The sequence below is a fragment of the Corvus kubaryi genome, unplaced genomic scaffold (genome assembly GCF_017639235.1).
Source record: "Corvus kubaryi isolate FWS band 111438036 unplaced genomic scaffold, C.kubaryi_AGA036_p1.0 71, whole genome shotgun sequence".
Lineage (NCBI taxonomy): Eukaryota > Metazoa > Chordata > Aves > Passeriformes > Corvidae > Corvus > Corvus kubaryi.
The window spans coordinates 18,452,361-18,479,941 of NW_024582059.1; the positions used below are offsets into that span (position 1 = coordinate 18,452,361).

The window sequence follows — 27,581 nt, forward strand, 5'->3', positions numbered from 1 at the left end:
CAGATCATGCCAAGGACCAGGCACAATCTCCTTTTGCTTTCCTAATGAAATGTGCAAGTAATTAACCATTGACACTGACACAGTGCAGAAATTACCTATTAACTAAACAAAAATTAAAATGTTCAATTAATTTCTGAGACTTCAAATAGCTGTGCGCGTCTGCAAGCACCTCCTGCAGGACCAGCACTTCTCTTGTCTAGGCTGATGAGTACATTCATGCCTCATGCCCCCTGCACAAACACCCTCCTCACAGGTATCTGCCAACATCCTTGGTCTGCAACCTGCAACTTCAGTTTCTTCAGTTGCTGCCTCTTGTGTCCAATCCTCACAGATTCAAGTGGTTTTGGTGACGTTAACCTTAGTTCTTGCATAGCCTCTGAACTTGGAAGATTTCAGCCTCAAAGCCAGTCTTCAGCTGATCCTCTGCCTCACTCTTCAGCTCTAAGTTTGTCACAAATCTCTCTGCTTTCAGGTTCTTCAGCCCTGTCAGCTGTTAGTGACAAGCAATACAACTCAAATTCCTATCATGTGGATCCCCAACAGGCCTTCTCTAAATGAGCTAGCTGAAAACAGAACCAAAAATGTGCTTCACACCCATTTATTTTCCCTCCCTCCCTTTTTGTCCATACCTGTTGCTTTAACACACAGGGCACATTAAGGGGTTTCCTATCCTGCTTTCCTGCAGTGTATGATCTCTAACTTATTAGCATAGTTTGAAATGACCTTGTGTATAATAGAGCAGCACATTTTTACCTGGTCCCCTTGACAAAGCTTCACAGTTATCTCTACGCAACGTGCTGTCTCCCCAAAGATAATTTCGACCTCTCTCAAGACACGCCCACACCCTTCTCTGCCAGGGAATTCACAGTATCCACCCTTTCTTCAACCTTCAGGTCTCCTTGGAGAGTTGTTCATAATCCAAACACCTTTATTCTCCTCTTCGCTCTCCTTTGCTTACAAGGAAGTTTCTTACAGAGAATCTCAGCAAAGTCACTAAACATTACTGGAAACAAAACCAAGCATGTTAACCTTGGGGTGGGACTCAGAAGTCTGCAAGTTCCATCAGCTTCATACACAAAATACAGCAAATCACTTAAACTTCTCGTGCTTGAATTCTAAACCAAAAAAATTTATTTTCCCCACAACTTCCCAGAAGCATCATTAGGATAAAAATCATCACGTTCTTCCAGACTCTTGGCTCTTAATGTAGGTCACAAAGTACATAAACAAGAATTGATTATGAAAGGCAGGAAGTTAAAACAGTCTATATGTGGCCAATATTGCTACTGAAACCTAAACTTCTCCATTTCCTGCCATTGTGACTTTAATTATGAAATCATAAAGTTGCACTAAGATAACTGACATGTTTAGTTTCCTAGCTGTCTTTAGGGGAAATGTTAAAGAGAATTAAAACCAAACAAAAACAACAAAACCACTCCCAAAAGCCAATCAAGCACAACCACCAAAAAAAAAAAAAGAAAAGAAAAAAAAAAAAACCCAAACAACCCACTCAAAATAAACAGCAATGAATAACAAAAAATGCCCAAACAACTCAGAAGTTTATCAAGTTCCTCTGCCTCACCAGTGCATCACTGAAGGAAGTTCACTCATGGACTTGAGTTTTGCATTGGTCCCTTCTTGCTGCCTGGGGTTAAGGAGAACAGGAAGCTGATGGACTGTCCCAACGGAGAAAAGTCTGTCCCTTCTGTCTTTGGATAATCTATTTCTGTCTGAAAAGAAACTCTGGCACAGATCTGCCTATAAATCTACTTAGAGCTAAAAAGGCTGAAGAAGAAACAGAACTAAACCAAATCAAACCAAAAAAGCCACTAACAACAAAACTAAAAGATGTTTTCCCTCTGTGCTTGCTACGGAAGAAGCTAGGTAGATGATCCCCTGACTGGAGTAGGTTTTTTTGCCTATGGGTTGAGAATCAGCCTGAAATGTATGCATCAGTGATAGAGGTCAGCAGAGAAATGTGGGCAAAAGGAATGGTAACAGATCACAAGTGTGAGATGGTGCTCCCTCAACTTCTGCAGGAACTCACGTACACACAGCTGAGCTATTACTGCTCATGGTAATCTTATTCAGACCCATCTCTGTACCAGAGAAGTGTGAGATAGCAAACACATTGCCAATCTCCTAACAGGCCTCTCAGGAGGATCCGGAAAACCACAAAACAATTAATTTGACATACGCATTGAGCAAATTGATAGGAACTGTTACAAAGAACAGAGAGCTAGATATCACATGCTGGGGAAGAGTCCACATGGCATTTGAACAATTGCCTCACAAATCCATTAGCATTGCTAGAGAATTGTTTGTTGTATGTGAGGACAAACATGACCGGATCAATCCAGTCGTTTGATCTCCAAACAAATACATAATTTGGTAAAAGATGGGAATGAAAAGATGGTAATAAACATTCAGTTTCTCTATGAAAACAGGTCGCTACCAGTGTTCCACAGGAGTTTTGTAGGACAGCTGCATAAATGGGTTGGGAAAGAGGGAAGAATGGTGTGCGGGGAGAGTACCCTACTGATACCAAGTTGCTCACAGCAGTACAAACGGAGACTTACTGAGAGAACTGCAACTGATCTTACATAGCAAAGGACTAAATTGTACAATGGAAGACAAAGCTCAGAGTTGGCAGGTATAAAGAATTGTAGGGAATGGTGGGGAGGATGGGTGGGGAGGAAAACAACTCCAACCCTATGAATACAGCATGGGCTCTGGGTGAGCTGTCACCACCACAGGGAAGGATCTTGCCTTCAACAGAGACATATACAAAAAAATGACGATTTCGTTTCAGCAGCAGTCAAAAGAAAAAGCAAACACTGTTAAAAATTATGGGAAACGTAGACCACCACAGAATACACCCTCAAGCCAGCACACTGCACACTGAATAAGTTATCTAGCTTGCATGCAGTCCTCCAGTCTCAGAAAGACTCAAAGAACAAGGGAAGGCAGAGAGAAGAACAAGGATGATCAAAGGTATGAAATGGGTTCTGATCAAGGAACTAAATAGACATGGATTTTCCAGCCTGGAACACAAACAATCAAGGTAGTATCAAAGAGATCCGTGATAAATGGAACACCATAAAGGCAGTGGAAAAGGAATCATTTGTCTCTTACAAGATAAGAACAAAGGAGCATCAAATGAAATTATCAGGTAGCAAATACGAAATAAACAAAAAATGGTACTTCTTAACACATACATTATTCTACCTTAGGACTCACTGCACATGATATTGTGGATGATAAAAATGCACATGGTTCTACAAACAATAAGACAAACTAATGGAAGAGAAATCTATCACGGGCTATTAAACCAAAGATACCATCTCTGCTTCAGGAAGTTTGTGAGATGCAGATTGCTGAAAGCTGGGAAAATACATTGGGAAAGCACTACTACGTGCTTGCACTTTTACTGTCTTCCCTAGGCACCTGCTGTTAGTCTCCGGCCGGGACAGGGACAGTGACAGCAGTCAGGCTGTGACAACAGCCGTAGCACAGCTCCGCAGGGGTTGAGCTCAAGGACAAATGTCCACACTTCGATGGGATGGTTTCACTTTCAGCTAGAATCAGACTGGTCCTGCTGACTGAATGGGTATTCCCAGGTGGAAACATCTTCTGGTTTAGCGGCACCCAAAATGAAACCTGCCCGCGCGCTCGGAGCTGTGCGGCAACGCACGCACGTCGACAGGAAGCGAGGACAATAAGCGGACTTGCTTCAGAAGAACACTCCTAACCCACACCAAAATGCTCATGCACATACACCTGTGCCCCACGAAACACACCCTTGCCCTGCAAGCCCGACCACTTCCCTGAACCAGTGACCCCCTCCTGCATCCAGCAGCTGCCCTTCAGGACGTGCCATGCCCCAAAGGGTGACCGAGGCTGAGCTGGGTCTTACTACAGGATTGGTCCTGAAGCATCTTCTCAATTACATCCCACTCTGCTCAGTGCTCTCTGGGTACAGCTACAGAGTTAGGCCTTTAGGCATAAAGCTATGGACATGAGGAAACTTTCACCTGTACACTTCTAAGGAATTTTTACTTGGGTTATCTTTCATGCAACAAACAGCTACTTTTTACCTTGCAAATATACATATATGTTGATCTGTGATGACCAGTATACCAGCTTTTAACCATCTCTACACTAAAAAAACCACAACTGGTACCTTTGTTATAATGAGAAACCTATAATTATATTCATACTTTGAAAATTATTAAAGACACAGCTCTAAGCCTTCTTTCAAGAAGGCAACTAGTATATAATTCCACATGATAAATGCCAAAGAAGGTTATAGACTTGCAAAATATATTTTAATATTAGAAACTTTATTGAAATTTTCTCATCACAACAACTTGGTTCTTACAAAGTAGTTAAATATAGCATGACATTGCATTTCTCTTCATGCAAAACACTATTTTAAGGTTATGATATTGCCTTTACTACAAAGGCACCTTTTAAGTAAGATGAGAAGTTGATTTTCCAGTTTACAGACAGATCTAATATTTACCTGAAGTATATTCTCCGAGAAAGAACAATACACTTTAAAAACAAACAAACCTTCAAAATGTGTCTGATCTTGACTTCTGTTACTTAATTTTGCATTTGCCTAATCACACAAAGTGGAAAATATCAACTTAGTATTAAATGGAATGTCTTCACATGTACAAAAAGCCTTTTGATTGATCTTGAATTCCTGATTCTACCAACTTAATCTTTTGTACAAGCCTCTTCCAAAGGAGACTACTGCTTCCATAAACAAAAGGTTATGGGATCATTTTTGAAGAACAGTGATACTTTTGACCTTGACACAAAGTATACAATTGATGGGAAAAGTCACTAAAGAAACTTCCACCATTAACATGACTGAGCTGAACCTTCATCTGCAACCTAATTAAAAAGAAAGGTTCCCACCCCAAAAAGCCTTGTGCAAGGCGCTTGTCATGAAGAAGAATTACAGAGTTCTGCGTAAGAGGGCCCAAGGGCATTCAAAATTACTGGAAAAAAAGAATTCCTTCTTCAGAACTAACAGAATCTTCTCTTCAGAAAGCCAAAGAAAAACTGTTAAGGCATTTTAAAGATGTGTAAGTACATATCAGTCTTCTTTTATTTACACTGGACTTGGGAAAGCAAGAGAGAGAAATACAATCTTTTTTTCTTCTCTTGGTCTGTCTTGCACAGACTAAAATAAAATCAATTGCCCTGTGGAAAAGCCTTGTAAAGAAAACTGATAAATCCTATTTATTTACCTATTTTTTCATCATGTAGAGCAACACAAGATCAGGTATTCTTGTCACAGTGCCAGATGGTAAAAGAACCATAACAATCACTGTTCTTCAACCCCAGGGACCACAGTCACTGTACAAAAGATGAAATGATACTTAACAGTTCACAAAATTATTTGACCCTTTTATTATCTCAGTTGAACAGCATTAAATTCCATCAACAGGCATCCACAGCCAAAAAATTATGTGCTTATTCTTCCTAAGCAATGTACAAGGAGAATGGAAACTTCAGAGTAAGACCACCCCGCCCAAAACTGTCGAGCTAATTGGAAAACTTTTTACATTTGCTCTAAGAAAAATAAATAAATAAAAAATGCTGGGAACAGGTCTTAAATCCTTCCCACACCTGGGAATTAAAGGTTATCTTAGCAGTACATCCTTTCACTTAGGGTTCACATTTCATCCAATAGCTAATGCATGTCAAGTCTATGAAAGGTCTGTGAACACCTTAAAGCAAAGGCAGTGGCTGGACCTCAGACCTCATTAATGGGCAGCAGGCATTACTGCAGAGCATCCATCTATCAGAGACATTGATATTCCTTCCTCTGACCATTTTTTCAAAGAAACTAGAAAGGTCTCCTGTGTATTTGTTTAGAATCCAATTACACAGGCATGATGATATATTAGGAAAAAAATCTTTACTCAGAGTATGGTGAAGCCTGGCACAGGCTGCATAGAGAGCTGTGGATGCCCCATACCTGGCAGTGTTCATGGCCAGGTTGGATGGGGCTTTGAGCAACCTGGTCAGTGAATGGTCCTCCGCCCATGGCAGAGGACTAGATGATCTTTAAGGTTGCCTCCAACCCAAACCATTCTATGACTCTATGATTGAGCAATTCCCCCCCCAAAAAAACCCTGCAGTCACAGCTGAAACAGGGATTTTCACACCAAAAGACTCAGACCAAGTCACTTCTAGTCATTGTCATCTGGAATTTGGCAAGAGGCAACCTGCTGGTCTAAACTAGCAGGTCTCATTTTTCTTCTTGTACAGGCAAATCCTACTTGCGCCTCACCTAAAAATCCTATTTTGTTTACTTTTTTTCCCCAAGCTAGGCCCAGACTCTTCCAACTTTTCCAGTGACATTTCAGCAGACCTCCATTTAGGATCTGAAGGATGGTAAAACATTTTCTGTTCTTCACTTTGAACACGCCCCAGCTGAAGGCGGCTCACGTACAACAGGTACGCAATGCTCACGCAGTATCAGTGTGCCACAGATGAGACATTTTATGCAGATATTTAAATAAGGCCACACCTGTAATAAAGATAATAACTGACTACCATCCCTGGCATCAAGGTGTTGCAAAGTGAACTTCACATCAAAGAAAAGAGCCTTTAAGTTATTTAAAGATTTTGAAGTGTTGTGACAAGATGCCGCTCGTTTGCGTAGGGAAAGAATCTGTTAACTGGTCTGCACTGCAGACAAACATCAACAAACTTTGATAGATTTCCTTTGCCTATGTGTCTGCCAACATTTATTTTTTTAATAGATTTTGTGGTTGTCCTCCAGAAGTTGAAATGTTATTTTGCACTAAGCACACCAAAACATTTTTTTATGAACATTATTACCACAAGAATAAAACTTCTGTTTCTGTGTGAAAGTTTGTTAGAAAGGGTTTCACAACCATATGATATAAGGAAACTGAATTAATTGTATTTTTGAATTTTCCATTGCCAGATGGGACGTTACTCAAGACTAGCATAATGATTCAAATACCAGCAGTAGGTCCAGCCACCTAGAATTAAGAAGATGGCACCGTGGGTAGAGAGAACAGTTTCCCTCAAAATGGCTCTAATGAAGATGAATTTGCTCAAACTAAAACAAATTCTTCACAGCCACAGAAGGATTTGCTGAGACACCAGGTCACAGGAGGCTAATGGCACTGCGACACACCTACTAAATCTTCTCTCTGCAAGCTTAATGCAATAAAGAAAATCCCTTTGTGGCTGATACTGCTGCGGGTGCCACAGCGGAGACCAGGCGGCCACGGAGGTCGCGAGGCTGCAAGTGTCACTCTGCCCAGCAGCTCCCAGCTCTGGAGAGGGAGTGAGGAGCTGGCCAGGACTGGGCTTGTTCTGAGCCCTGTTCAAGAGGAGAAAATCAAGAGTGACCTGGCAAAGGAATGAGTGAATACAGCGAGTGGTATATGGGCTCATCGGAGGGCTAAAACAGGGAGCAGCTTATGCCGTGACCTGCTGAGAGACGATCAGTGGGACATTCTTCCTCCGGTTTAAGGAGCTGGGGAAAAAAACATGGACAAACATGAAGTTACTGAAGCGAAGGAGGAAGACACACTCTTTCCTCCCCCTCAAATTTATTCTCTTGGTTTTACTTGGACAAATCCGAAACAGTCTTGTTAGGACGAGAGAGAGAGCGAGAGGCAAGCAGCTTATTTTTGTCCAGGAGCGGCAGACATTTAAATTACCAGTCTTGCTACCGATTTTGGACACTAGCCATGGCTGGGGATTTTACCCGTAATTCTCACTGACATTAATTCACAGACTGGCTCCCTGACCAGAAAAGGTCTTGCTCTGGCCTGACCCATAACAAGGAACCTGGAGTGGATGGTTCATCTGACTCATGGTAATTGCCTTACTGGCATTTTGGATAAAAGACAGTTTCTGAGGTATCAAGTCTTAAGTACAGACACAGGATCTGCAATCTCCTGGCACATGCTGCAACAGCCAAGGAAAATTGTTACTGTAAGAACTGAGTATGTCAGTAGGAAGCAAGTGATAAAACTATTTTCTGTTTCTTCCAAATATATAGCTAAAGGAGCACAAAACCCGAGCTTTGAGATCCGCAAGAGAACTGTCCGAACATGGCAAGAGTAACTCTGAAATGCTACTGCAGTGCACTGTTTTTAATTAAATAAAGCCACTGTAATAGTTATATCAAGCACTTATTCCTGCATTTTAAAAATATATACAGAAATCTGCTAGTTATTGAAGATAATCTGCTCACAGTTTCAAAGGAGAATCACATATTAGTAGACTCTTCTCAAGTCACACGGCCACGTAACTCCAACTCTGTGCAGACACTTCTTTATTTTCCCTCAATGTGGATAACAAAATAGGGATGAACTAATGCTACTTACACTTAAAATAAACAACCATATTTATAAAAAATAAAGACTGCAAAACACAAGTGAAAGTAGAGTTGTTACCTACTTATTTCTCCCTTTGAGGTCCGGGAACCTCGACAACTGAATTTGTATTTTCCCTGTAGCTTGCTACACTGAAAAGGCAGCAAAACTGAAACTGTATTCAAGATAATTATGCATCTTATCCAACACCCCTAAAATAGTAACAAGTTTGTGATAGTTCTACCTGTCATTTTGCAAGAAAACTTTCCTGCATATCTTGAACAAGCTCAAGATATATATTCAAAAGAAAAATGAGAATGGGGCAAGATTTCTGATGGCTATAATTGAAATGGTTATTTTCCGATTCGTGCTTTTGCAGGAGACAGTTGGGGTTTTTACTAATTGCTTAGAAAAGTTGCTCTCATTCCTTTGGATCATCTCTCAAATTTAATCATCTTTAAATAGTTTATTTACTCATTAATTTTTGTGGCAAGATACCTGCACAAATGTCCACAAAAATGTGCCTTTTCCTTTTATATTCAAAGAGATTTACTTCAGAAATCCAGACTTGTCCAGCAGAGTCTGAAAAAAAAAAATTCTTTCTAGCTAAAGGAAGGAAGGAACCAAAGGAAGGAAACTTGTAAACTACTAAATTTCCTGAATAAATATTTCTTGTGTCCCCCATTTGGGCATTGCAGATTGGAAACTAAGCCTCTGCCTCTGGGACAGGACACTCCGAACTTTCAAGTTAATGCAGTTTTTCAATCATTCTTTAACATGAATCATTAATGTGAATACTTATGCTGAACCCATTAAATGCTACTGCTTTGTCCCACAAACATTCATTAATTTATCTATAACATACTGCCATCTGGTAAGGGAATAGGATTATCTCCACTTTACAGATGAAGAACTAAGAGGGAAAAAAACAAACAAACAAAAGAAAACCCCCAAAATAACTAATGACTTGAGCCAGTTATTTCAAGAAATCTGGCAGATCAAATCCAGATTTCTTCAGTCACAGTCCACTGCTTTTAAAGCAGAACTATTCCTTATCACTTTCAGAAACCTTAACTTCCAATTAGCCAAGAAGTATAAAAGAAACAAAACATGAATCCACGTTTTCTTTAATAAAGCTGTACATACGTGACCTATAAGGTAGGTTCATCAAGTCAGCAGCAGATATACATTGATATTATTGAATTTTTAATATGTTTTGAGCAAGATTGACCTTCGAATGAACCACAGTATGCTTTGGGATTTAAAACAATCTGTTGTAGGCTAATTTTTCACATTAGCTCTGTATTTAACAGCAACAGTAATTTTTAAATTCAATTTGGCCTCCTGCATCATGCACACAGAAATACATTTCTCTCAAGATAAATCATTCAAATGTGCACTATATCAATACCAACATCATTTTTTTTGCTTGGGGATAATTTTGCCAATAATTTAGCAACACAATCATGAGAAAAGCAGCAACGCCAATTCCCTTTCTAGCGTGAAAGCAAAGTAGCTTGCAAGGCATGCCTTGGATTTGAGAAGCAGCAGAAGGAACTCCACACCCCTCTACCACTTTTAAATATAACAGCAAAACAAAAAACTCAGCAGCTATTTCAGGAAGCTTAGTTGTTCAAATAAGAAAATACTTACAAGCAGAGGCTGGGGGCACACTCTACAAAAAAGCCTTTTCTAGAGACAGAGTACTCATTATTAACACAAGTTTTGAAGAAAATCGGGAGGAAGTACATCTAAGGATCAAATCAGAAGCAGTCTTGCAGATTATTTTAAACTATGCATAATGGATGCATTCTGCTCTGTCCTCATTTCAAACTGCACAGACTTTTCCCTGTGATAATCTATTCCAGATGAAGCAACTGATATTTCCAGTTTCAACCAAAGAGAAATGGAAAAAAGGGGGCAAATCCTGCCCCCCCGAACAGATAACTCTTTGCTATTTAATGATTAATCAGTATGAAACCTTCACTCAACATTTAACTTTCTCTTATTTACTGAGCTCTTTAATACAGAAGGGAAAGTAAATAAAAGGAAGAACAGCAATTCTTGATTTCTTGCCAGTTTACAGTATTAAAAAAAGAATCTGCGCCACGGGTTGGCAGGCAGCCACACTTACAGTAAGCTATCTACTGTTTCACCCCGCAGGAAGGACAAAGGATTCAGTGTGGGGCTGCTGGGTTTCTCTCTGTCAAATGCACCCTTCAAAACAGATCCCAGGAATATTAAAAACTGCGTGCAATTAAGAGCGTTTTTCATGATCTTTCCCTCTTTTGGGGGATGTTTCTAAAAAACCTGGAGTGTCGTCGTAGAGAAGGCAGGGAAAGGAAACAGCAGTGCTACAGCCACAGCACTGACATTTTAACTTACTAAATCAAGTTACACCAGCAGAAGTATAAAGGTGCTGGGTTAAGCAGTTTGGTTGATATTTCTGTTTCCTCATGACACAAGTGCACATTACTGCTTCATGTCCTCTCCAGCTGCACAGCACCCGCTTCCAGAAGGGCTTCCACAGGATTGTGCCACAGGGAACCCCATCTTTTGAGGGCATATTCCTAAGGCTTCCTAGTACATGAAGGTAGCTGTTTGCCAGCAGTGGGGAAATCTGAAAGGAGTACTGACTTCTGGGGATAACTTTCTGAGTGCACTGCTCCATTCCACATGCATCATGCAATATCCCCACATCTTGGTCACTCAAAACCATCTGAGCCACTGGCAGGAGACAGGAAGGAAGGAGGAACAGAATGACGGGAGGAATTAAGGGCTGGGGAGAAAAGGAAAAACAGAGTAAAAAGCAGCAACAAGCAGGAATTAGAATAGGCTAGAGTTAATAGAAAGAGCCAAAAGGAAGTGAATGAAAGCATGACTGAAGAGGAAACAAGTCCTTAAAGGACAAAGAAAATCTCTACTCCGCATTATGAGGGAGAATGCATGTGTAAATACAGAGAATATGGATGGGAGTTAAGGATCAATGATTATAAATAAGCACAGCCCAAGTGCTCCTTCCACTATTAAAACAGAAATAAAAGGGGCACTGGTTCCACCTACGAGAAGTGAACATCCATGTGACCTGCCTTTGTTTTGTTATGTAGCCTTGAAACTTTCTGTGAATTTCCAACTATTCCACTCCTACCCTACCTATATTATGTCTGGAGACAGTCTAAACATCCCCATAAGCACTGGTACATTTTCAAAAAAAAATCCTGCTTTCAGAAAAATGTTATTTTCTTTTCTCCCAACTGCAGCATTTTTATCTGATTCTTGGGATTCCGTGCCTGATTCCCAAAAATTAAGTGGTTTGGTTTTTTACCTCTGAATTTAGTATTCAATCTTTAAACTTTGGTATCTTGGGCTCTCTAGTCTAAAAATGAATTTTCAGCTTAAACAGAAGAGAATGGAGGAAATTTTAGCTTACATAAAACAGACAGCTTTTGCTTGCAGTCCTGAAAGGGCTGGAAAGAGTGATTTTCAAGTCCCTGAGTGTCTTCCCCAACACCACCCCCACCCCACCCCTCCTAGCTAAGAATGTAAAATTGCTCAGAGTACTGCAAGTCAGCAACAGCCTTGTTTAGATGACCTTTGCATCTTACTAAATGTCTCAGGTTAGATCCAGTTCTGAAAGATACCAGTAAAGGTTGCAAAGATATGAAAATCCCTGTCGGACGTGCATCTTGCTGTAACAAGCATTTGATTTTTGGCAAGTTCAGCATAAGTATTAACTTTCTTTTCACAACAAAAATCAGGGATACTGATAGTAAAAGTGCTTCGATACAGAGCTGACAATCCCATTTCTGTCCCCAACCTGCAGGTCACCGCTGGATGGTTTCAGGAAAACCACTTCCCATGTCTCCATTTCTGCATTCACAGAACTGGGGAGATTTCCTTTTGCTCCTTTGCTCTCGTGGACTTTCCAAAGCAGGTTTTATAGGACTCAGCCATCACTATTTTGTTTCCAGGGCTGGTTTTGCTTTCACAGACACAGTATCTACTACATATACATTAGAGCTGCTGCAGCTCCCCAGCAGCAAGAGCACCACATACAGTGTCAAACAAAGTGCAAATTTGGTTAGCATGGAAACAAAACTGAACCAGCTTCCACAGCAGCAAAAATACTTCTCCTGTACCAAATTCAAAGAGACAATTTTTGCTGGAAGTAGCATGCTTTTCAGAAGTTCCATAATGGTTGTGAAGCACAACTTCCACAGAAGGTTGGTTTTCAGCTATCTAATCTTCACCTACGCCATAACCTACAGCACAAGTTTTGATGTGTTTGCCTGCTCTTTTTATCCCTGGAAGAATTAAGAAGAGTTACAGGCTTTAAAGAACAACTTACTCTCACAAATTAAATTGATATGTACAAAATTTTAGTTTAAAGATAGTAATTGGCAAAAAAAAAAAAAAAAAAAAATCACCAAAGCTAGTTAATGCTTTCCTAATGTGCCACACAAATATTTTAATTTCAGGTACAAAATGCAGCAAGCGCTGGTGAATTTCATACCAACATACTCAAGGAACACAAAAAAAGCAAAACCAAATTAAAAAAAAATCTTTAAGCATGAAAAGCATTCACTAATTTACTGATTCTTAAGCTTGATGGAAATGTTTCTGTATTTCAATTTTAAAAGAGATAATGAAGAGTAGGAGAGAAAGACAACTCAAGAGAAATTAAATTATACCTTCAAGATTAACACTTCCTACTTCAAAAAATATTTTAAACATAAATGAATCCTTTGATTAAAAGTTTTGATTACTCTTAAAAAAAAAAAGCCAAAAAACTCAAAACTTGCTTACATAAAGCTGAGAGCTTGCAAATACCAGCTCCAATTCCGTAAAACACATGAACTCCCACTGACTTCAAGGAATGCAGACTTAGATTCACTATTTGCAAAAATACATTAATTTCAGCATTGGAAATACTTAGCCTCCTTAATCTGATTCCTCTCCCCAACAATTACAGAGCAATTACATGAGATAAGAACACATTTCTCCGCACCATTTTTACATATTTTGATAACCATGTCCAATTACAAATTTCCCTCACTGCTTAAATTTAAAAAAAAGTAAGTCTTGCAAAGATTTTTTTTCTTTTTTTAATTATTCTGACACAGTGCTGAAGTGTCTCCTCCAAGGAACAAAGGAATTCACCTGAGCTCTGATCCAAAACATACTAAAAGTTAACAGCCTACTGCCAGTTGACTTCAGCACGCCTCCCATCAGGCTGCCCGTGCCCGAGAACTGACCTGGGTACCTTTGAGAAAGGAACTGTACTTTAATCCATGGAAATGCACGAAATCCACGATTTTTTTGCTCTTGTTGGTCTTCTCAAGGTTTGAGACTCTTTGAAATGCCATCAGCTATAGCAACAGGTTCTTGTTTATACAAACAAATGACCTACAAAGTACACACTTAATCTTACCAGCATGCAATTTTGATTACCCTGCACCTCTCTCTCACCCGAGTTCTTTGTCAACTACATAAAAGTGAAACATTATTTTAAACAAACAAGAATGTTTCTGGTCTGTCAAATTTCAAGTTGTCAGTGTCCCCCTATGAAAGCAGGTTTTTACTTCTTAAAGAAATCCTACTTAAACTGTGCCTGAAACATGGAATCTTTTATTTGTATTTCTTGTATTCACAAAACTTTGTGGGGGGGAGGGGGAGAAAAATAAGTTTTTTTTAATCTGGTAATCTCTGTTTGCAGAATTCCATACAGGTAAAAATGCTACAATTAATTTAAAAAAAAAAATACGAGCTGGAAAAAACTGGAAAAACTTATCTAACTATGCATCTTGCACATTATTGTATTAAACTTAAATAACTATGCATTATTATGTTAGAAAATTAGACAATTAGGCAATAATATGTATTTTGCTATTATATAATAGTTGTAGTATTAGTCTATATAAATTATTATAAAACAGTAAGAAATGTTTTTGAAAATATTGACACTTCTAACTACCCTACTCATTATTTCAGTTAGATATTTTATGAAATGCCATTGATTTCACCCCAGGCAATGAATGAGCAAAAATGTTTGCATTTTTAGTTAAAAATGCTCACTAGGTTTTGTCCCTCATTTGTTCTGTCATGTGCATGTCTGTGTTGCACAGAGACTGCAGCAGCTATTCCAAAATATTTAAAAACTATTTAAAATCAGTAGGTTATCACCATTTTAATGCAATAGCTTATTAATACCTGACTGACCCACTTTTTTTTTTCAGCATTAAAACCATAAATTCAATTATGTGCTCCTTTGCAACTGAAAGGTGAAACTCACATAGTAATCATGAAGGGTTGGATGATCATGCCTCTGGCAGCAAGCAGTGAGTGCAGAAGGGGGTAGCTGCAAAAACCTCTGGATTTGCTGCAAACCCTACTGCCTTCCCAGGAACCCCAGCCCCTGGCAGCCCTACTCTCTCTGCTGCCACCTGAATCTTGCTTCTTGCCAGAATCCATATGCAGAAGTAGAAAATAAGAAGGGGGGGAAAGGAAAAAAAAAAGAAAAAGAAAAAAGAAAATCAGCAGTGAAAGCATCAACTTCCAGCAACATTTTCAAAGCTTGGAGAGGAAGGATGCCAAGCAACAGGCCAGACACTCGGCTCTATAGCTGGCAGGGGGAACCTTGAAAACTGCAGCCGCTTATTGACACTAATCCTTGCTTCTCCTTTCTGCCTCATCAAAATTTTCAGAGCAGCATCTTCCTGGGCCTGCCACAGCTCCTTGCAGCTGCAGAGCTCGCAGGGGCTGCACAGCTCCCCTGGGCCAGCAGCTATACGTCGCATTTCTCTGGAAAGGCCCCTAAGAAAATACTGACCCGAGCCATATTCCTCACTGATTGTCTTTGGCACAGAAACCAAAACATGCTATAAATGCATTCCTGCCCGAGCCGAGCGGACACTCGTCCTGAGGAGGGCTGAGACACTCTGACAGCTGCTGCCTGTCACTGACACTGACACGGCCGAGCCAGGGCCCGACAGGGACACAGGTGACAGACAGCACAGTGCCATGGGGGGACATCTCCTCTGGGATGCCAAGCGGGGCAGGCACCACAAACCCAGTGGGCACCATTTTCAGTCAGCACACTGAAGAAGGGGGAGGCCATGAGCTCTGTCCCTTTCTGGCACGTGGATTCCCTGTGCCAAGCGTTGGCTGGCTCCTCCTCAGGTACACAGGCCATCTTCTAAGAGCAGGACAACCCCAAACACACCAAGAACGCCACTCACTGCATGTACCTTCTCCTGCCCTCACTCCAGGAGGGATACAGACCTGCCCGCCACCCAACAAAGGAGGTCAGCTGAGGTATGGATGGGACTAACCAAGTAAAAAAAAAGTAAGTTATCCAATATCACAGGGCTGCCTCAAGCACCCCTGCTGCCAAGAGAGATGTATTTCATCTTGGCCTTAAGCCAGCCTTGAGACATCCCGTTTCAGTTCCTGATACTTCAGGCATTTGCTCTCCCTACACCCACTTTACAGATATAAACACAGGCAGGGCAAAAAAAAAAAGCATTCAGCTTGTGCAAACACCCAAGGCTCAAAATAAGGGAAATGCAAGAAATTGCTTCAGCTGGGAACCAGGGACAGCGTGAAGCCTTTGCTGCACGGGCTACTCTGATGCTGAAGGAATTCAAGCACATGCACTACACACTCCAGAGAGATGGCAGCTTCCTCCCTTGTCACACAGCATTTTGTCTGTGATTTATTAGAAGAAAGAGCTATTGGATCACACAAACTGGGAACTAATACATGTAATTCTAGCTGCTGAAAAAAAATTTTAAATGCTGCAGTACACATACACACATATATCCTCACACAGAGGCACTGGATACATATGGATACATATGTACACGTGTAAGTAAACATTAGGGTAGTTCATTTCACTTTATAAGGACAAATAATAAACCACTTGCAAAAACAGGTCAAAGGGGATCATCACTGCATCCTTCAACACCTTTCTAGTCTCTCATTAGATTCCACATACAAGTTAAGCTGGCCCATCATTAAATGAACATGAGGGATAAAGAGCGAGGCACCAAGGTTGCAAGACAAATACAAGTGATAATGCTCCTACAATGCCACAGGCAGAGAAAATTGTATTTAGCAAGCCAGACACTGTTTAACAGGCCCAGCAAACACACAGTCGGCAAATTTCTTCCTTTCCTATGAACACCATAATGCAAATTAATTGCAGCATACTAAATCACAGTTCTAAATTAGCAACATTCTTTGCAGTGCTTGAGAAATAAATGCAAGAACAGTAGGGATTGTCAATGGGCTAATGGAACAATTTCACAAGTAAAGAGAATATTTTACATGTCAATGGGACACTTTTACAACTGCTGACTGTTTTCTGAAGGAGTCTCAAATCTCGTGTGTCATTTATGGCATTTTGGGTTTGATTTTTAAAAGTGCTTTTTAGTTTCACCTCTGAATTAATTCAGCAACAACACAGAAGTTCATTGTTATGAAGTGCGCTTCAAGTTAAGCAACAAATAGAGGCATCTTAATTCTCTACCACCTAAGAATCTAAATCAAATCATTGTCTTTATGCTCCTGGATTTTTGCAGCAGTGTATTTCCTGCAAGTAATACAATGTCTGTGAGTGTTTTTGAATTCCCTGTTCAAGTCCAAGTTGATTAATAGTGCTTCCTCTTAAGGAGTTAATACTATTTTTAATCCAATGATAGCTTTGAAAATAATTTCCATTACTTCTAATCTACTGTTTTGCAGGGTGTATAACATGGCTAGATGACGCTTAATTTTGCCCAGGCTCTGAGCCTGCATTCCTGATAGCTCCTTCGGTTCTTCACCATTATGCATGCTGCACCAAGCAGCCCTTTCCCTAGTTGACTTGAGAAAGCATGTTTCCAGAATATGTTATTCAAATCCTGAATCATTTGGGTTCAAAATCACAACTTTCTTTAAAGTCAGCATTTGGCTTCTTTAGAGGTGAATGTTCCAAAAAGAACATTTTCACATGGCCTCAGACATCCTTGTTTGAATTTAACAATACTCATCATATTTAGATCAGGAATGCAAACCTGCTGAAGACAAACAACAACAAAAAAACCCTTGGAAGGTATGACAAGTAACATATACCAACAAACAGCAATATAAGTCTTCAGGGCTTGTTAATTCCCAGTTCTTACTCTTGTCCTCTGCTACAGCCACTTGCTAAGCTAAAAATGCATGAGGGCAGATTGATGGTCTGCTGAACACCTGCAGCCCCAAGCCACAGCCAGCTATTAATGCTATTTCATCATCATTTTACATCTCTGCCTTTTTACCAGCGCTCCAGTGCCGACGGGGCTAGAAAAGGTCCAGCAAGGGCCAGTTATTACACTCCAACACAATCCTTTGTGGTGTTTCCTCTCCAATCATCCTAGAGGGAGAGGGTCTGGAGTTCACAGCCAGCTCCCTCACACAGCTTTTCCTATCTCCAGCCCCTGAGGAGATGGGACATCTTGAGATGAGCTGGGAGGCTGCATGGCCTCCACTCTGCACAATGTTTTTCCCCGGCTAAACTGCCTTCCTTTCTCAGCCGATACAACATATTGATACTGTTGCAAGTATTAATGTCTCCTTGCCAGAGCTCTCTAATAAACTAGGCTCATTTTCAATAGCAATACCACCTCTCTTTTAATGTTGTCAGTAACTCCGACAATCCTACAGCTTCTAGTCTTCATTCTGATCATGAACAAGATAGATATATATCTATTTAATCTTTCTGAGACACAAGTAAGTGGGAAATCTCTGAAAAGAGCCAAAGGTAACTAAACAACACCATTTACATGTTCATATCAGCTTACTTCACCGCTGTACACCTCTGAGCACTGGAACACTCTGCCTTCATTTAACGCGCAGCTGCATAAGGGGCAACACCAGGAAAAACAGAAATAGGAATAGGTGCTCCTGCTGGGGCCCCTCCTTGATTTAGAAGGACCCAAACCTGAAAGCTGGTGCAGGCGTGCCAAGACTCAAACCATGGAGGTGCATTTCCTGCAGGGAAACCAGAGGACACGGTGCCTGAGGCTGGAACAACCAGAGCACACAGCTGGGTCCCCTCTCCTCTCCCTTTCTGGTAGAGAGGAAAGCCAGCCACTGCACCACCCTCTGGCACAGGGCAGGCACAGGGATGGGGCTGAGGGGGACCAGGCTCCATTCCTGCCATTCATTCCTTATCCTGCCCAGACATCTCAGGACAACACACTCTTCTCGAGAGGGACCCCTTCCAGCCCTTCCAGCTCGCCTCTTTATCCCAAGACTGCTCCCATGCTCTCCCCACAATAGTGGGCAGCTGGCCCTGGTCACCCTTAACTATCCATCAAAGTACAGGCTCTGCTGGCAGCCCTTCCTCCCCTCCTTCCAGCTCTTCCTTAGGCAGGCTGGACCCGAGCATCCTTGCTGCAGGGAGCTGCCTGCAGATGGATGACCTGCAAGCCAGAGCCCTCTGCCCCAGTCCCACATATCACCAGGTTTTTCTCTTTAGATTCTAAGCAGTACCAAGGTAAATTGTACACTAAGAATCATTTATAGACTTCCTGCAAGTGACTGCCCACAGCTTTGATGAACATGAGACAATAGCTCTGTTCATCTTCCATCCGTAACTGTGCAAGCAATAAATGTTTCTATCAACAAACATTTGAGCAAACAACCGATTCAGTTTGTTCCAAGCACCTTAGGCTAGAAAAATAATATTGAAAAGAGTTTGTACGCTAGCCTGCTCCTCCCCACCGCCATTTCCCTCTGAGCAGGCATTTCTGATGAAAAAGAAATTAATATTAAACATTTACTTGTAGAGAATTTAAACTAAAATCTGTCAACACAAATCCAAGAGCATTTGGTGTTTGCACAATACGTATTTTTAGTGCCTACCTGTGCAAACACTAAAACAGTAAAAGCAGAGCTACAGTATAAAACTAGCAAAATTTAGAAACATTTAATTTCTTGCACATGGGCCCTGGAGCCTCAGATGCCACAGAGGTTCACTTCAGCGTGGGGAAAACCTGCAGGCTGCTATGTGGATGCTTTCATGAACCCAACAAAGGAGACGAGTTGCTATTTGTTTTTTGGAATATACAAATATCATTAAGAGCCAAAAAACCATGCTGATACTTCACAGTAATGCCTTTTTATTACAATTCAAAACCCATCACAAAAATCTTGCCGCAGAAACTGGTGACGTTTGCTACTGTACTACCTACAATCACTGTCCTGTAGGGTTACAGTACAACTGCTCTTTTAAGATATGATCCCAGATATCACTAAATATGGAGAACAAATTCCTGAGAAAACAAACCCTTACCACATCAGCATTCTATAATATTAGGAAACTATCTGCATCATGTGGCTTGTGCTAAAATACTTAATGATCTCATCCTTACCATAACAAATTATCTGCCAGAAAAAGACCTTGAAGGTCAACACTGGCAACAATTAAAAAGTAATGAAAAACATTCATCCCTTAGGCAGAGTTACAATTTCTAAGTTTGAAGCAATGTGCTGTATATTTTATTAGCTATCACTTGTTTAATTATTCATTGCAGCTCCTCTTATGCTCCATAGAGCAACCTCACATTGCTAAGATTTCCATTTGAATGCTATTACCGATTCAAGGACAAATCTCGTTTAAACTTTAGCTTTTGTTTTTATTTTCCAAAACATAAATTATGTTCAAAAATTAATGGGTCTGTCATACTTGCTATTTTTAATTCTGTTCACATTAGCTTCAACCTGGGACTCTACACACCATCTCTCCAACGACGGTATTTTGAGTGTCCGCATTCATCTGCTCCAGTATTCCTACAAAACCACAGAAGTTTTCAACCAACTGCATCCCTTCCTTGGCCAGCAGGAGTAATTTTTATTCCTGTCTCATTTGCAGTAGCAGCTCACTCGAGCACAGTATTTCAGTATTTTCTTAAAGAAACTCACTGAGTTCAAGCAAGGCGATAGCACCATGAAATAACTTCTGTGCTTTAATTGCCATTTAATTACACTTCCTGGATTTCCTAGCAAGTAAATAAAATCTTTCTCAAGGTTTACCGGAGAAATAAGGAGCTGTACAAACAGGGCAGGCTAAGATTGGTATTATCTGCAGTTCTTAATTCATCCTTCATTGTGGCCATACACATCTATGCCCGGCTGGGGATTCACAACACACACAAGGGAAATTAGCTACAGGAGTTTTTTGAGTAAGGGAGGAAAAGCCCGTTTACCATTTCGTGATCAACAACTTGAGATAGGTTCCCCATTTAAAATTTCATTAGTGGAAGTATGTATGTGTATTGTACTGAAACGCTGAAAGGAAAAAAGGGAATAAAGTAGAACAGAACAACAGATCTGCAATGGTTTGATATGTGCTTTATATAAAATCATTTTGGTAGAACAAAGAAAATGGAAACTGTCATAAAAGTTGACATTAACCCTTTTTTTGCCTCTTCTTAAAAAAATATACCCACTTCCTGAACTAAACTTACAAATGATACCGTGGTTTATAAAAATTGAAAAAGGGCTGTCATTATGGGGGCGAAGAAGCAGTAATAAAATAAAGGCTAAGTATTAAAATAATAATTCATTTTATACTACTTTGAATTCCATATGAAGAAAAATAACAATGAGCATGTATTTCCATACAGTAATAGCCAAACTCTATCTAATGCTCTAAAAAGGAACCAATTTAATTAAATAATTTAATTTGGTTTAATTAAACCAAAAAAGACAACACTGCTCTCTAATGTTCCTTGGTAAGAGTGAAAAGGTATTTTGAGTAGCAAGAAGAACTGAAATTTATTGTGCAAGACAAAACTTCCCCTACCACTCAGGCTTGGTTTCATGACACTGTCAGTATCACCAGGAAAGCAAGCTGTTTACATAATGCAGAAAGGTATTTACAAGCACTACTACACTAGTATTATATAAATAAAGGTGGCAGCAAAACCCACCTTAACCCACCCAAAATTAATTCCCAAGATCAGACAAACTTTAATTTTATGATATCATAAAATTTGTCTTAGATGGAAAACAAAAGTTGCATAGTAGTTGCCTTAAAACTTCATTTACTGAGTTCAGGAGAGTGAAGTGGCAGAAAGGGGGTACACTGCCCACGAGCCCTTGTGTGGAATGGGCCACAAAGGGGCACACCTCATCTCACTCCTGCAAGGAAGACAGACAGGAATACTTTTTAAGTATTCACACACACTTCAACATAGAATCTCTCTGTAAATAATCACTTTTTTGTATCCAAAATTTCCTGTTGATTACAAAAACAGAGAAACATCAGACCTATGATCAGCAGGAGACTTCTGTGCATATATTTTGCCTTACCAGTGGGGAATACACTTCTGCCGTGTGTTTCAGATCCAGGTCATGCGGAAATTTTGCAGAGAAAGTCTCTTAAAGCCTTTCTGATGAGACCAGAAAATCTGGACAGACCAGTTCCTTGTTGGTCTAATTAAAAGGCCATTAGGATGCTGATCCAGAAGTGAAACCTGAAGGAACACATGTGCTAACATACACAGTCTTAACTGAGGATGATAACAAGGGACACCATTCACCAAGGTCATATTTGGCCAAGAGTTCTCTTATATTCTTCCCTTGTGGTGGAGGATATAGGCTCCTCCTGAGGGCAACTCTCAGCCACCAGTGAATGAGAAAAGGGAGAAAGACTGAAATCCATACACATGGTCAGGAACAAAAGGAAAATTTATGCGAAACAGATCACAGAATAAATATGCAGCATCCTTTATCCTGAGTTACCTGAAGTCATTAGCAACTTCCTGTATCTGGCTTGCCCACTTCAATCACACCATGCTCAAGTCCATCATAAAAAATAAACATGGGACCTTTACTCAGATGTAAACACCACCTCACATGCAAAAACCACATCATCCCCCTTCTTTGTCTCCAGAACTTCTGCCTCCCCCAGAAAGGAGCACCAAGAACACCTCCAGCCTTTTTAGGCATTTCCAAGCACCTCTCACACATCTGCAGAAGTCAGTAATGCCCAAGAGCAACATCTGCTCCCTTAACCCAAGCCCACCAGCAGGGCTGATGTCCCCATGGACACCAAGGATGAGGAGGGGTGGTCATGATTACTGCCCTAACACCTTCAGCATGTCACTGGGAATGCCCAGCATGAACTTGCTACTAAGAAAAACAATTTACTTCTAGGTTTTCCTACAACAGTGTTAAGCAGCAGCCAGATGAAAACGGGAAGCAGAGAACTGCCATCCATTACGATACGTTTTTAACACCTTTCCCTTCTTTCTCTAAACAGATCCATCAGACTTACAGAATCATAGAACATTAAGGGTTGGAATGGACCTTAAAGATCATCTAGTCCCAACCACTCCTGCCATGGGACACCTCCCACTAGACCAGGTTGCTCAAGGCCTTATCCAACCTGCCTTTAACACTGCCAGGGATGGGACATCCACAATGTCCCTGGGCAACCTGTGCCAGTGCCTCACCACCCTCGCAATAAAGAGTTTCTTCCTAAGATCTAACCTAAATTTCTCCCTTTTCAGTTTGTACCCATTACTCCTCGTGCTATCACTACACTTCCTGGCAAAAAGTCCTCTTTGGAACATGTGCTAAAGATGCTATCCCAAGCTCCTGCAATAAAGCATCACTTGACAGCAACCCAAACTTCCTTTTTTTAACCCAATCTGCCTAATTTTCCCTAATATATCAGTGCGAGCCATTTAGCACTCCAAGGCTGGTCATCAAAACCAGGAAAATACCTACCAACTTAGGTGCACAGGAACACTCATACCAAGAAGGCTACTGACAATAAACATATTTCTGTTTTTAAACACTTATAAACAATACACTTTTAATTTCTTGTCAGGCTTAGTTGCTGAATACTTAAGTTACATTTGCATCCCAGGCAACAGTATTTTGTGAGAAACAGACATGTTTTATGTGTCTGTGTATTAATTACAGTTCTAAATGAATAAACTCTGAAAAATGGCAGACTAGGTATGTAAAATATGTCCCTCTTAAAACTGCTTTAAAACTTACAATAGGGATTTCACAAAACTGTATAAACGTGGACAAAACCCACTGTCACCTGCATAAGTAGTAAGAGCTTTCCATAATGAGACTTTCACGAGTGAAGTGAGGAGTTGATTTTATCTGGTACACCACAGCAATTTGCTGTGCAGCTTCATGAAACTGCTACAAATAGCATTACAGCCAAAACCCAATTGTTGCTGAAATGCATTCAGTAAAATGGAAAATACAGAGAAATACAACACAGTAATTGTCTCTCAACCCACATTATATATTGTGTTTCTAAATTATATAGTATTATATTTTCAAGTTTTTAATATAGTTTCCCACTGAGGAATTGATAACACAGAAGACGTTCTTTGACCTTTTCCTTCTGAATATCCAAATAATATACCACATAGGTTTATAAGCCAAATAACTCTCCAGCCTTTTATTAGATCCCAAGGGATAAAATCTGTTTTAAGAAACCACCACATGTAGCAATGCACAAAAGAGCTAATGCAAAGCACTTTACTTGCTGTGCTATTTCTCACCTGCATCACAATTTCTCCTGTACAGTTGCAATTGCAGTTTATGAGTCTACATGTATTGGAAAGACAAATTGGACTTCTAGAACTTGAAAATCTGCACTGAACGCCCTAACACAATCACTGACAATACAAACCATGCTCCTGCTCACCCACGGATTCCTACTTAGTGGATTCAACACAGCACTGCCATCTCTTTAAAGGCTTGACCCAAGCAACGGACAAAATAACTTACCAAGCTTTTCTATTCCCCAGATATTGCAGAAAGTATTTAATGGACTTTTTCCAAATTTAGCAGGATGTTAAAAACCACACAGCCACCAGATAAGTAATTTGTGGGGCAACTCAATCAAAAAGCCAGGCTGATCCTTTAAAAGAGGCCTTTCGGGGATTTTGAATTGATAATGTTTGTATCTCTACAATTAATCACAAAATAATGAAGGATTCAAGTCATCACAGTCAGGCATTGGGAGTGTGAAAAGATGCATGCTGTGCATGACAAGAATCAAAGGGCCAGAACAACTCAGGAAAAAGCATAATATAAAACAGTTGATGTAAGTTAGAAACAGTGGAAACTTTCAACCTGCAGCAGCCTTTTTGATGTGGACGGTCCCACTGATTTTAATGGGCCCACTGCTTCAAGTGAAAAAGTTCCATGCAGGAGCCTGTCTGCCAGACCATGCATCAAGCAACGTGTCAGGAGAAGCTGTCAGGACTCTAACTGATGCGAGATCAAATCCTCCCTCTAAAGACACAATTCTGTCTGCTTCTGAAACTTAGAGCAGATGCTATTTCAGAAAATGTGAATTATAATTCACCATTAAATCCAAAGCTGATTTGACTTTTGGAGGGGGCTTGGGGCTTCATTTGGGTTTGGTTTTTTTTGGTTTTTTTTTTTGGTATGCAACATACATCTTAAATGTACTGCTCTGGAAAGAGACAAAACATCTGCTGACATCACACCTATTTACAAGCATAATTTTAGAACTCTATTCCAGTTTCACTTCAGATCAGTTTATCACACTGGTTTGCAAAATCCAAATTAACAAGTGGCACAATGAACAGATAATGACAATTCTGAGCTGCTTCTTCTAATGAGACCGGTATTTCAATAAAGTTTCCAAACACATGACAGAACTTTATCCCAAAAAGAAATAAAATATTAATATGTTGTTTATCTTCTGTTTCCAATTCCTCAGTTTTTGACAAATGGAATTGTAAGCTGAAATATTCCTGGAGCCTGTCCAACAAAGATAGCTGATATTGTTAGGTTTTTTAAAATTTAGTGCATTATTCCAAATTAAATCTACCTTGGCCATACACAGGTTGATTTTCCCCTCCTCCCTCCACAGGTGAGTTGTATCTCAGCATTTCTTCAAGGCAATATTCATGGTCACAATGAATTAGGAGTTTTAATTCCCACAGCTATCACCTGGTATAATACTGGCCCTATGGAAAATGAGTGGGAATGGTCATCAATTCTCACAAGGGCAGATTTCAACCTCCTGACAGATTTTTCTCCTGTAAGCAGTTCCTTTGGTTTTTTCAAGGAGCTGTTTTCCCACGTCTCAGTGAGATAAAAATATACAGTTCTTTACCATTTTACCCAATCTCCTTCAAGAACTATCAAAACCAAAGTATTTACCAACATCCTTTCCTCAAAAACAAAACAGTTGCCTTTTTCTGTGCATCCAATGACAATTTTACCTACACGTGTCCATTTAATATCATTCAACAATGTCTAAAATGGTTCTACTGCTATTAATATTTAAATAATCAAAAAGGCTTAGAAAGAGAGCTCAGGAAGTCATTTAGAGCAAGATTTTATTCCAACTAATACAGTGAAGCCAAAGCACCTACTGATGCAGAGCTAAAATTGCTTTATAAGTTTCATGATTTATTACAAACACAAAGATGAAAAAAAGGCATTAAATTCATAAAAAAAAAAAACACAAAAAAGAAACTAAGTCAAACATGGGTGGGGCCTTCTTATCTATTGTTTATGGAAATCTGGAAGTAGCAAGTATCTTACTGGTGTATGACATGAATGGACATCCACGGCAGAACGCATCTATGGGGAAACACTGAGACTGCTCTACCCCTTCTTCTCCTGCCATAAACATCCAGTATAACCCCTTTCTCCAATTCCTGAAAAATGACGAAGGAAAAAATGAGCTGCCAGCAAAGCCTGAGCAGCAAAACCATTGTCACGAACACTTTTATTTCCAATATAAGCAAAGACTTTTCTGGGATGAATTCAGCACTGAAAACACTCATTTACTGCTCAGATAATTTCAGCTCCTATGAACCCTGACATGTGAATAAATGCTCCTCTGAGAACTCTGGTTCAGCTTACCTACATAATGCTGTTTATTTGACCAAAGCTACTTTTTCCACTTACAGTACAAAGGATCACCCTTCTGTGGTTACAGGGCTGGGAGCAGGGAAGGTAGAGGGAGTTTTGCTAAAAGGTTATCTATTACTGTTACTAAAGCACCTTCCAAAAATACTGTATTTCTTTAAACTTACTAGCTATTTATACTCTAGCTGTACATTGTGTTTGAATCTCAACGCAGAATATTTTTCAAGTGTATCATTTACATTTCCTAGAAAGCATTTCAACTGTTTGCAAAGCTCATCATGACTCCCTTAAATGTCTGTTTCTGGTACCATAACATACTCCACCTAGTTTGCACTCTAAATTATCATCAAGACCTTTCTACATATATTTGAAAAAATCAGAGTTTACACAGTAACTAAATTTTATTAGCAGAAAGTTCAGCTTTTGGTTTCACTTCTCCATCTCCCTTTATGTAACGCATCAAACCCAGAGAGAGGGCAGGCTGTTCAGGTTTGCCACTGCAGCATGAAATGAGGGTAATAGGCTGCTTCCTTACACTTCCATGCTAATTCCTGATATCAGGCTTTAGTCCTGGTTTCTGAACTATGAACCCTGGTGGGTTGGACCTGGCTGCTGGGCTTGGCTAACTCAGAAACTCACAGCAGCCTACAAGAGAGTCGCTCTGCAGCACATCCAGCACTGACAGAAGCTGCAGAAAAATAAACTGAAGCCCAAATACAGCATCTTCCAATTTCTCGATTTCACTGCTGTCTGTTGGTAGATTTTCAATAGGCCTCCTATCATCTTTTTTTTTTTTTTTTCCCCTCCTCATTCTGGGATCACAGCCAATCCCCAGCACAGCAGCTGACTTTCCCCAGAACTAACTAGAAATATTCTGATAGACTCTATTTATAGACTCAAAAACTTAGGACTGGAAGCAGCCAACCAAATTTTTCCACTCCTTGCTCTCCTCTGCTATCTATCTGTCTATCTGTCTATCCTGGGCTAACCTAAATTCCAGCTTCCTGTGTTTCTCTCGGGGAACTATCCTACCCACAACTGGCATACCACAGGCACACACACCTCATCCCAAAGCACCTGTGGAGAGTGCATGCAATTTACTGAGCAGACTAAAATAACAGGAAACCTCTACTTTTATGTCACTGGAGAAAGTATACAGGCTGATCTTCTGTCACTAGAAATCAAAGGTGAAGGAAAATCAAGGTTTCTGCAAGAGATTATACCACTTGTACTTCAGACCTCTGCAAAGTCATGAGACCAGTTGGGACACACATGACT

At 40.2% G+C, this 27,581-nt stretch overlaps 1 protein-coding gene across 4 annotated transcripts in view; it reads right to left on the minus strand.

Moving 5' to 3' along the window:
• NR3C2 (nuclear receptor subfamily 3 group C member 2) overlaps nt 1-27,581 on the minus strand; it is a 189,146-nt gene that overhangs the window by 142,982 nt on the left and 18,583 nt on the right. The window contains exon 1 of one of the 4 annotated variants that reach the window (XM_042049976.1): nt 10,519-10,673. The exons of 2 other annotated variants lie outside the window; for them this stretch is intronic. In XM_042049976.1, the coding sequence (XP_041905910.1) occupies nt 10,519-10,658 (140 nt within the window). In that variant the 5' untranslated portion in view covers nt 10,659-10,673. Of the gene's footprint in view, nt 1-10,037; nt 10,257-10,518; nt 10,674-27,581 lie in introns of those variants that run through there. One more of the 4 variants, XM_042049977.1, reaches the window with a different exon arrangement.